At 50.8% G+C, this 12350-nt stretch overlaps 1 protein-coding gene across 1 annotated transcript in view; it reads left to right on the forward strand.

Annotated features, from left to right (window-relative positions):
- The window catches only part of LOC119111629 (Fanconi anemia group J protein homolog), a 38666-nt gene that overhangs the window by 1451 nt on the left and 24865 nt on the right, over positions 1–12350 (forward strand). Inside the window, exons 2-3 of the mRNA XM_037235437.1 lie at positions 214–281; positions 768–874. Of these exons, the coding sequence (XP_037091332.1) occupies positions 783–874 (92 nt within the window). The 5' untranslated portion in view covers positions 214–281; positions 768–782. The remainder of the gene's footprint in view (positions 1–213; positions 282–767; positions 875–12350) is intronic.

Below are 12350 nucleotides of genomic sequence, written 5' to 3' on the forward strand. Positions count from 1 at the left end.
ACCGTCGGCCTCAGCGTGCAATCGGCGGAGTGGCTGCCGCGGACGCCGGCGGCTGTTTGGCCCGCGGCGGAATAATGAGGCCGAGCGGCGCTGCCGGCTCGGCGCGGCTCCGAGCCGAGCCACTGATGACACGACCGGCGCGTGTTTGTCGGCCCGGACCGAATCAGAGCCGGGCTCCGCGGGCGGGCGACGCATCGCTGTTTGATGTTGCAGGCTGGGGCGATGACGACCTGGAGGATTTTGAGACAAAGGGAACGAAAAGACTCCGCGCCTCGCTGCCGGTGAGGAGAGAGTGCGCCTCTCGGAAAGTGATGAGCGCGGAGATTGTCCGCGTTTTGTGCGCCGTTGTGAACTGCAGTAGTCATGTCAGCGATATGGCGTGCGGCTGCTTTGAGGCCGTTTGCTGAAAGGCGAAGCTTCTGAGTGCCCGTGGGCTTAGCAATATTTGAAGAAGCAAATTTTGAATACGACAAAGATGCAAATTCCTGGCCATGTTCATCTTTATATGATGAAGTCATACAGATGTAGAAGACTTGGTCAGAATACCTGGGGTTTTTTATCCAGTCTTAATTCAGAATTGCCATTGTCTTGAAAACAGCGGAAAATGACTGCTTGTGTTTAGTTATTTTCTGCATACATGTCTACATTGCTTCTACACTGGCCTATCACTGTCATCGTGGCATGCAGTGCTTCGCCACATGTGTGCCTGGCTAAATGGGAGACCCTTCGCCTCAACTGTGGCATATTTATGACCATTGCTGTTTCAGGGTTCTGACGTGCACATGGCAGAACCAGAACCTGAGGCCACCTCTCCCTCAGCCGGGGGGAAAACGCCCGCACATCCTGCACAGCAGTCCTCCAAAAAGCGGCTCAAGTGAGTGCACGTATTTTTGTGCGGGTTCGCATTTCTACCATTAAGAAGCTATTGCACGTGTAGTGACGTGCCCTTCGATGAACGGAGCCTGTCTGGGTGAGAAGGCAAGGCGACTAATACGATGGACAGAGCCTGTCTGGGTGAGAAGGCGAGGCGACTAATACGATGCATGCTGAGGTCGCGAGGTTCCAAGGGTGTCTGCTCCCGCCATACAATGAGCCATTCGATGTCATTTACATGAGATAGGCGGTGGACGGGCGGCGACATCGGCGCCGGCCTACTGTGATCGTAGCCCATTTGGAAGACGTGCATGAGGCTGCAGAAATGGTTGAAAAAAGTTTCAGCATGCTATATGAAACTACAAATGAAGCTAACATATATTTAAAAGACGCGGGCTTCTATCAAGACATTTTGGAGAGGCGCGCGGGCTGTACAAATAATTCGCCGCAGCTCATAATATTGAGCCACAAATCAACGTAATTCGTGTTCATTAAATTCGGTTTTGGCACGAGTACGTGGGCAATATGCCACATGCTCCGAACTTGGCTGAATGCCACCCGCTTTGCTCCATAGCACGACAGCACGGCAGCCTGCATGTTTAACCCTCTGGGCCCGTGTGGGACAGGACATGGGACAAATGAACAGAAGACCGGTTTGGACGCATTCGTGAATCAAGGACTTTGATCGCTGGCGAAGCGGAGTCAGATGAAACAAGCAGATATTAAACTTAACAGGCAAGCCTCTAGCTAGCTAGCGTTTGTCCCGCAGTCTTATGATGTCAGAACCGCTTCATATTCATCAAAAGAAGCCCTCACTGAATGTCATGGAATCCACACATCCCCCGCAAGTTATTAAGTTGTTAATTCTTCCCATTAAGAGCTTTAAAGATGTTCCGTCGCGTGCTTTTTTAGGTGACCCGTTGGCGTGCAGATATTTGTTGTGCTCGTATTAAATTGTAGAAACCATATATATATATATATATATATATATATATATATATATATATATATATATATATATATCCGCAAGAGTACCATTATCATGTCAGTAAGATATGATAATGAGAAGTAGGTAGTGCCGAGTTTTTTACAGTCCACACCGCAGTCGCGCAAGCTATCAGACTATATGTAATCACTATTTGGTGGACATGATGATGCATGCTGGAGCAAGCCAGATTGAGGAGTTTAAAGCATGCACCTCGACACCTCTACCACTCGCCGAGCAAGCACGCTGGGATGACTCAAAAGGCCAGAATTTGTCATTCACCATTATGACGTTCTTTCGACCTAAGCTTAGACGCTTCGAGCTCTGATACGATTACGCATCGTGTTTTGAACACTTGGAGGAGCGCCAAAACCTCCGTATAACTAGTGCCAACCGTTTCGGAGTGCATTGCAAAGTGATGGTAGGCGCAAAACATACCTCATCAAATAGTTGGTCACGCGATTGTTGTCAACATGCAGAAGATAAGAGTGAAACAATGTTAGTTTTGCACTTAATTATGGTGAGAAATCCAGATTGGCGTTTAGACACACGCCGGGGTGGCTGGCTGAATGCCCTTGGCTCGGGTGGGAATCAGTTCACCTCCCCCCTGAGATCTCAAAAACCAACATAGCTAGAGACACCAAATTCATAGGGTACCTGTACGTGAGAGTTCACTTGTGTCAAAATTTCAGGTTTCTAGGTAGACCGTATGGTCAAAAAGGTCAAACAAGGTCAAACTCGAGATTGGTGTCGTAAGTCCCCCAAAACTCCTTATGCGGCCGCCGCGAAAGTAGATACCTGTTCTAAGCAAAAGGCCATTGAGCTCATTGACCTTGTTTAACCTTTATAAGGTCAAATTAAACAAATACCTACGATATCACTCCAATTTGTCATTGTTATAGGCGTCAGGGATAATGCTAAGCGCCACGTTCCCCAAAAATGTTGACCTGGGTCATTTTAGGTGAGTGACGTATTCTTACACTTAGCAAGTCCATGGGACATGACTGTTGCGTTCCCCGTCATTAAAAAAATCGAAATATACACCAGAAACTAACCCCATAAAGCTAAGCTCTTGAGGCAGGTTAGTTTTGACCGCGTTCTGACCTTCCTACCTGGTCCTAGGTGAGTGAGGTTAGTTGTAATTCTAGCTTGTATTGGTTTATTGCCCAAGAAGCTATCTCATATATGTATGGCTTCGTCCGATACTCCGTTGTCGCATCGCATTGAACGATTCCCTAGAAATGACCGTCGCTGACAGCCATGGCCGGACTTCGACCTGCCGTAGGTCAGCGACCATATAAGGTACACCTGATTTTACATCAAACGATCCGTTATCCAATTCTCTACAGCTGTGCAATATGTTGCGCGGGTACGCTACGTCGTTCGGAAATAATTCTGAAAAACCTTCGCGAGGTCAATTTGAGCCCCAACTATCGCGTGTTGAGAGTTGAAGTTCCACGGAGCTATAAAAGTCATCTACGAACAGATGATCAAGAGCGAACGTCTTCCCGTCTATCCGTCTTTGCACACATGTTAACCAGACGTGCAGCACGGGTGGCGGCACGGATTGCCAAGAAGTTGACGCTTACGGCGGGTTCAGCTTTCGTGGCAATCCACGACTTGGTTTCACGTCCCCCCGATACCTGTGTCAGTCACAACGTGCGTGAACAGGGAAGTGTTTTGACACTAAGCTTGGAGATACTTTCAGTGTATATAGCGTACGTGGGAAAGATAAAATGTGCAGATTTAAGTTTCAAGAAAGGCAGGCCTGTAAATGTACTGGATGATCTTATAAATGTGTGTACCAGCTCAAAACCCCATACAAGTGTGGAACAGTTCCTTTAACCAGTACCTCTTAGCAAACTGAAGGTCTTTCGAGCTGTGTTCATCATCATGAAATACTGGGATCTGAAGGTCTTTCTTAAATCAGTGCAACGATGCATATAGCATATCCACAGGCAGGGAACTGCCAATGGACACATACGCCACCATTTTAGAACACAAAATTAAGACTCGCTGTGCATCACTGAGAGGCGAACAAAATTAGGAGGCTAGAGGTGGTGCTGTGCCAAGGGCAACGGTGCCGGCTCTTTGTGCAGCAAAGCAATCACGAACCACAGCGGATTAATCTCTATCTGATGTGTCGAGTGCATAGAATAGGATTGCACAGGTGTCGAAGTCATCTATGAGTGTTAAACAGCTTGCACGCAAATACTTACTCATGGACATGGTCGTGGCAGACCACGGGGGTCATGGCCTCCCTGAACCTTATGGCTTGCACTAGATGCCTGGGGTGAAACTTTGTATCTGTTTAGGGGGCCATGGTCCCCCAATTTTGAGCTTCCTTCAAATGTTGGGATGGGTCCCCCGATAGTAATCTGGACCGCCGCTGTATTTTGTTCAGCCTTCACAACGCGAGACTTGTCTCCCGATACCCTTTCAGTTCTCTGAAACAAAGATAAGTTAAGGTTTTGCAGGGACTAACAATCTGGTGTTAAAGATATCGTAATCTGGTATTAAATCTGGTAACAATGTGGTATTAAAGAATCTGGTATAAAAGACACTTATTTCACACAATATCACATAATTTACGTCAGACGAAATCCGAAAAAGTTGTTTCTTGTAAGTAGCTAACCACACCGTGAATGTGCGTCATTGGGCTTTACGACGCTCTGAGACTATATGGCGACGCCTGCCTCTTATCCTGGCAGAAAGGGTGGGTACCGCGGGAATCGAACCCCACAGTGAATGGTCAAGCGCAAAAAAGAACTTGTGCGCATTTTCTAACTCGTAATGCCACTCGAGTGGCATGTCATGACGCAAATATTGAAATGGTGGTGGGTGCAGAAAGCGGCCAAACCGCTACAATTTTGCGGACTTTTGACGGGATACTCTTTCTTAAACTAGAACATATCGCCAGCTTCCTGGAATATGGGTGACATGTTTTGTGTCACTGACATGCAAATATTCAAATATTGTGCTCTAAGTTTTGAGTGTCTGGAAGGAGCACGATTTTTTCATTCTGATTAAGGAATATGCCACGAACGATGCGTAAACAATGTGAGTTTTATGTAATAAAAACCTAGGATAGTAGGTGTACTACACCCCCGACACGCAAAATCGTCTTGCGTTCCAACGATAATATAGCTGTAGTATAACATAGTCCATGGTAGAAGCTTGCCAAAAAGCATATCTTGTAATGCGAAGTAGACACAACACGCAAGACGTAACGCGTACGTACTTCGGACACAATCACCTGCGTATTTTCACATTGTTCTATTTATTTATTCGTTTATTTATTTGACATCAACTGACACTCCACATACATGCGTGGTTTTTGCGTGTCATTAGTCTGAGAGATAAAACTGTATGTCAAAAACAACGGAAAGTGATAAGGGATAAAAACATATGAATGCGTACACGCATAAACATTGCATGACAACTCCATCGCACGAAAAAAGACCTGGCAGCGCGCTTAAAGCTTGTTAAATCTATTGTTAGCATGTACAACGCCAGTGACTTATGACGCGACAGCGCAATCTCGGTTGCTTGTGATGCTGTAACCCCTGATTCCGTGCTGAGAGTCTGCTTTGAAATCGCGTATAGGAATTGTCCACGTCAGGAGCTCAAAGGCTCTTTCGTCCCGGCCAGGAATAATTAGCGACTGGTATTCTGGTGATGCGAGGACCGGGCTGCCCTGGTCGATCGAGAGGCCTTCAGAGGGGTACATCATGCACCGGTCCCATCTCTAATGCGGCAGGCCCTCTGACCTGGACATCCGACACAGGACCGACGCAGGATCCTCACGGATACAAAAGGATCCGTTACCGGCGCATGGAGTCCAATGCCTAATTGGCACCGAAACACTAATTCTGCTTATCGACCCCTGCCTGTTGGCTGAAGCGGCGCGGAGGGTCCCTCGTTCAGTCCCGCTACCTCTGGCTGGCACAGGGCGCTGTCTCGTTGTGAGTGCTTATCGCTGCATCATCATTTTTCATGTCTCCTGACATTGACAGGAGGGTCCTGGCCAGCGCAAGAGGCCTTTTGACATTCGAGGTCCCGCTCCTGTCCCCTTTCAGCAAATGTGCCCATTGCCGACTGTGGGCTTATTGCCGACCCGGTCCCCGTGTTGGCTCTGTGAGCCTTGATCAGCACAGGGGCCGGACCAATGTACGATCTTTCGGATCAACATTTGCCGGCCCGGCCCTACCCCGACTTGGGAAAGAGGCCCGACGGTCAAGACCGGCGCGGGACAGTGTTCGGTATTGCCTACTGCCCGAGGTCCCTTCATCCCCCGGCCTGCCCTTCGGACCTTTCGATCGGACCCTTGATAGTCGTTCCTTCGGGGCCCAGAGGGCTCCGCGGGACCTTGGGACCTTACGACCTAAGGTATGTCAGGTATCTTTGTCCCTCCGATAGTGGCGCCCTTGGCTCCTCATGGAAATACAAATGGTACAAGTTTTGCGCCCTCTGGAGTTTGACGCCACTTTAAATTAAATGTTTTGGGGGCCTTCCTGGTGCCTCCCTAGAGGTGGGTGCCTCTTCAAAATCAGGTCGTAATGCCCGAAGTGAAGGCACCGGGCATCTCTTCGACAAGAGGTCCGGCTTAGAATTTCGTGAGCGTGGAAGGCAGGTTGATGATCTTTATATCCGGTTGCCTGGAATGACCCGTGTAGGTTCGGTGTCTGCTAAAAATAAAGGCTATGGCGCCCCAAAATAGTGTTTTGGTAACCCATCGCCGAATCCGGATAAGGCCCATGGGTTGGCGCGAAAAGTGTGGTGACAATGAACTTTGCTGTCTCTTAAAAACAAACGATTTGAGGCCCGTTGTGGTGCCCCTGGAATGGCGTGTCTGCTTAAATAATGCTTATGATATTCCTCATGGGAAGTTTTGTGAGATCATTTACGGAAGCTGTCGATCCCGAATTTGGTCAGGATGGAAAATAAATACATCGTGGTGTCCCTTAAACTTGAGGTTTCGAGACCCTTTCATTGACCACTTGAACTTGTCGCCTATAGTAGATTAGTATAGTATAGTAGTAACTGTTTGGTGCTACGAGGTGAAGGTTTCGGTGTCCCTTTGCCAAATGGGCCCATCCATGATTTCATCAATTGAGCGCCACAGGCATTGCAATTTCTCCTGAAAGTTGTTTTATATCAACAATAAATGTTTTAGGATTCTTCGAAGTGCCCCTTGGAATTAGGCGGAAAGAAGGTTATGAGGTCTCCGGAAAGAAGGTTATGACTACACAAACCGAAAAATATCGGTGCCACTTTGTCGAACGTCGATGAACGGACCGGTCAGAAATTTTGTTATAGTGACACGTACAAAAATATCTTTTGAAAATCGCCAAGGTTTTGATGCGCCTTGCCTAAGGACTTGTTTCAGGATTTCCTTCGGGGTGTGAGGCGCGACATTTTTTGCCTGTTGAAAATGAAGGTTTGCGGCTCTTCGTGGTGTCCTCGGGAATAAAGCGTCTCTCAAATAAGGGTTATGGTGTCGGATATAATGGCTTAAGTGTTTTTTTTCCGCAAGGGGTGATGCAGAATTCAGTCAAACGAATAAAACACATATATAGTAGCGCCCCTGGAGTTTGCGGCCTCCCGAAAATGAAAATTTGGGACCCTTTGCGGTGTCCCTCAAGTTGTGTGCCTCTTGGGAATAAAGGCTGTGTTGTTTCAAGATGAAGTTTTGGAGGAACCCAGAGGGCTGGCTCATGAGGGGCCCAAGGGCGGGTGGCATGGCCCGACACCTTCTACCTCACCTTCCACCTTCCTCCTACCTCGCCTTCACCTGACTCCTTCCACCTTCCACCCTCGGGATGCATCCCTGTCGGCATCTGTCGATTGCAAGCAGAATGAGACCATACAATCTAGACAGTTCTGGAGCACTGGCCTCACATCATTCAGTAAAGTGTCTTGCGTAGTCCCAGTGGCTGGTACTTCCTGGAGGAACCCAACAGCCATTTGGGATCGCCGCTGCCTTCCCGCAGCCTCCTGGAGCAGTCTCGAAGCGACACCATTGGTAGGCATATGCGGTGTCCACTATCACAAGCATGCGATGTGGCCAAATAGTGACAGGTTCTTCTCAATACGACAATTCGTCTTTGAACCAAACAGGATGCAAATTCGGACTTTTACGTTTTCAGAATTTATACGACGTCTTTGAACAAATATTACGAAAACACAAACGTCCATCTGCTGTCCCGTGCTCATCCTCACGAGGTGGGCCTTTATGAGGGTGAGCGCAGCTCGCAATATTGAGCATCGTTAATATACTTGCTGTTAAGCACTACCATGCCGTTTAATCAGTACCTCCTTACATATATCGAAGATTGTTGAATCAACCTAAGAACTTTGAGCTCCTAATACCGAAAACAAGCAGCTTAATGACTCTGGTATGAAGTCAAAATTATGACCACAGAGTCAAATGGACAAAATTTGTTAAGAAATGCGGCTCGGAAATGGGGTGGGCAAGTTAAGTCGGTTCGCCCCATGAAAAACTAAAAGCTCCACCCCTGGCCGATGCTGACTGGTTTCGCAGCAGCAGTTCGATTCAGTGAATTCGTAGGAGTTCGGAAAAATAGGCATTTGTCCCAGCCCTGAGGAAAATTCTGGCTACTTGCCTGCGTTAACCGAGTTTGATATTGCTGAGACACGATTCAGCGTTACGTCCTTGGCAGGTGGGCACAGGGACGGGGGGAGGGGGGGGGGGGGGGGCGGGGGCTGCCGCCACCGACGTCAACAGCATCGCTTCTTCGCATGGCGAAGCGAACGGTCAACTCAGAAATCATTGATTGTGAGAGCATCTGTTCGGTGGCTTCTGGTACGGTATGGATTTTTTGAAAAATAGGTTTAGTCCCAATCCCTTTGACAAGATGGTTTTCTGAGATAATTGCCCACTCTTAACAGTGTGTACTGCCTGAGCTCGAACCCTCCATCCGATCGTTGAATTCCAAGCTAGCATCAGAATTTTGGTGTGAAGGCTTTATGTCCCGCAATGCTCGGCATGATCCGTCCTAACCTCTGACGTAACGTGACGTTTGGTGCGGCCGCAGCCACCGGCCGCAGGCCAGCCCAATCAGGGGCACGTGCCGAGCGTGGGAAACGACCCGAACCCACCCTGCCACGAGTGGGTGAATCGGAGCGTTAGTCCGCTAACCAACTGAGCTGTCGGGACGGGCACGTATGCTATGGGCGGGACCAGATTGCGGGCTGCATCTAAACGTTGCATGGTGAAAACACCCCGGTTAAGAAATTCACGCGATCGGCTTACACCTAAAACGAGTGTGCGTTTCGTTTCAATGCGTGTCTTGTCATCTGAGATAATTTTAGGCGTATCTTTGCATCGTATATGCGGTCCTTATTTTTGTGCACCTGCACATGACATCTGAATTGCACATGCCGTCTGAATTGCCTCAGTAAAATTGCCATCATTTCGTTGTAACTAAGATTAATACTATCATGTGCAGGGAAATCCCGGACTATGTACTTTTGAGAACGATTCGTTTCGTTTTGCCAATAAGAGAATTAAAATAAACTATAGCTGCTGTTTAAATCCACCTGCATTGGTTGGAGTTGACAATAACACAGGTCTAGAAACATGTTTGATGTGCACTCCACGACACGAATGGTCGTAACAGGCGTTTGCAGCGAACAAAAGTGGATCAGTTATTATGCATTATCATTCTTGATTACATTTCCGTCTCCTGATGCCTCTTTCTGCTCAAGGCACGCCAACAGCTGTGGTGTGATCGGCGAGTTGGTTTGGGAGTGGGAATCAACGTCAAGAAGACAAGCAAATGGCTGTGTTTGTCATATACTGGGAAGAAAATATGATTCGTTCATTTACTAGAGCTTGAGTGTTTACTGTTTGCTCGGCATAACTCACATGATCAGTGCTGTAAGCACATCGGATCGGTCCGCGGCGGGGGCGTCAACCACAGCTCGGCGTCCGCTGTCTGAGCAGGGGTCAGTCCAGAGCATCGGCCACGACCTGAGCCACAGCTCGGTGTCCACTATCTTAGCAGGGGTCAGTGCGACGCATCGGCCACGACGTGAACCACAGCTCGGCGTCCACTATCTTAGCAGGGGTCAGTCCAGAGCATCGGCCACGACCTGAGCCACAGCTCGGTGTCCACTATCTTAGCAGGGGTCAGTCCAGAGCATCGGCCACGACCTGAGCCACAGCTCGGTGTCCACTATCTTAGCAGGGGTCAGTCCAGAGCATCGGCCACGACGTGAACCACAGCTCGGCGTCCACTATCTTAGCAGGGGTCAGTCCAGAGCATCGGCCACGACCTGAGCCACAGCTCGGCGTCCACTATCTTAGCAGGGGTCAGTGCGACGCATCGGCCACGACGTGAACCACAGCTCGGCGTCCACTATCTTAGCAGGGGTCAGTCCAGAGCATCGGCCACGACCTGAGCCACAGCTCGGTGTCCACTATCTTAGCAGGGGTCAGTGCGACGCACCGGCCACGACGTGAACCACAGCTCGGCGTCCACTATCTTAGCAGGGGTCAGTGCGACGCACCGGCCACGACACGACCCACAGCTCGGCGTCCACTATCTTAGCAGGGGTCAGTGCGACGCACCGGCCACGACGTGAGGCACAGCTCGGCGTCCACTATCCTAGCAGGGGTCAGTGCGACGCACCGGCCACGACGTGAGGCACAGCTCGGTGTCCACTATCTTAGCAGGGGTCAGTCGAACGCATTGGCCACGACACGAGCCACAGCTCGGCGTCCACTATCTTAGCAGGGGGCAGTGCGACGCATCGGCCACGACGTGAACCACAGCTCGGCGTCCACTATCTTAGCAGGGGTCAGTGCGACGCACCGGCCACGACGTGAGGCACAGCTCGGTGTCCACTATCTTAGCAGGGGTCAGTCGAACGCATTGGCCACGACACGAGCCACAGCTCGGCGTCCACTATCTTAGCAGGGGTCAGTGCGACGCATCGGCCACGACGTGAACCACAGCTCGGCGTCCACTATCTTAGCAGGGGTCAGTGCGACGCACCGGCCACGACGTGAGGCACAGCTCGGTGTCCACTATCTTAGCAGGGGTCAGTCGAGCGCATTGGCCACGACACGAGCCACAGCTCGGCGTCCACTATCTTAGCAGGGGTCATTGCTACGCATCGGCCACGACGCACTTGGCGGCTGACGAGAATGTCACGTTCTGTCAAAACAAAACTTACTGGTTGTCACCTGGTGGCGGAAGTCTGGCTATTGCACTGCTCGTGACGTCCCCGTTACTGGCATGCGCCTGGGTGCTGATTCTGCATACAGGCTATCGTTTCGTGAGACGGCTGCTTGTCTGGGGCGCGCTGCAGGCAGGGCAGTTGGTCGGCGTCGAGACAGAATAGTCGGCCTTCGCTCAGCCGCGGTGTACCCCGGGGCGGAGCGCGACGCCGGCCGCTGCCGAGGCCTGGCCACCGGCCGCTGCCGAGGCCTGGCCGCCGACCGCTGCCGAGGCCTAGCCACCGGCCGTTTTTGCGTGCCGTGACGGGCGCGGCACCGGCGGCGGCACCGCCCTGCACATTGACCTGGCCGGGTGGATGTCGCGGTTCCGGCCGCGTCGGGCGCTTCAAAGCGCCCGGCCGGCGGAAGAATGGCGCTTTGTGGTGGCCGGCGCACCGCCGCGGCGGCGGCTCCGGTTTCGCCGCCGGCTGGGAAGCTCCCCGCAGCGCGCGGCCCCCAGCCAGCGGCCCGCAGAACGGCACCTGGCCGGCTGCACAGGTGGAGGCGGCCAGTGTGTGCGACCGTGGTGGCCCTGCCGTCGGCGAATTGCTTTGGGTAGGCGTCAGTTTGCAATAGAGATGATCTGGGAGGGACTGGCCGGGTTTGGACTGGCGGCTGACACCTGAAAATGTATTTGTTGGCTCAAAATGTTTGATGATGATCGAAGCCTTCGCGTTAAACTTCAGTTTAACGCGCGCCTACGTGTAGGTGGGTAACAGCAAATGTTGAAGTCGTGACGGGTCCGTCTGGTGGATGGCTTAGCAGTGTTTGCAAAATTTGTCTTTGTTGAGCCCTTTCCTGTTCAGTCATCGCTTTTCCAACAATTGCCGGTAACCGCTAGCCACTGCGGGCTGCTCGGCGGCGGTGCCAGGTCGGGCTCCCTGACCCGCCGTACATTTTGCCCGGCGCGACGTTCCTCGTTTTCCGGCGGCAGCGTGGTCTTCTATTTCCACACATCTCTTGTCTGGATAGGCACTTTGACTCAAGTTGTCAAATTTTGCGCCTTTGCGCCACCATTGCGTACGCCAGACCGAGCGGACCAGTTAAAGTATCCCCGATCTGCAGGGGTCGTCTTGTTCATCCCAAGCTGTTCAGTGCAGCTGCGGGAAGCATTACATAACGTAAAAACATTTCTGTTAGCCTTATTCCTCGTTGAGATTTCACTCTTTCAAGTGCCTTGGGACTTATGGAACCGACGATATGCTACGCCTACGCCCGACAGGAGATGTCATCGAATGCTTACAC

This window comes from Pollicipes pollicipes, unplaced genomic scaffold, assembly GCF_011947565.3.
Source record: "Pollicipes pollicipes isolate AB1234 unplaced genomic scaffold, Ppol_2.1 Scaffold_7261;HRSCAF=8764_pilon_pilon_pilon, whole genome shotgun sequence".
NCBI classification, from domain to species: Eukaryota; Metazoa; Arthropoda; class Thecostraca; order Pollicipedomorpha; family Pollicipedidae; genus Pollicipes; species Pollicipes pollicipes.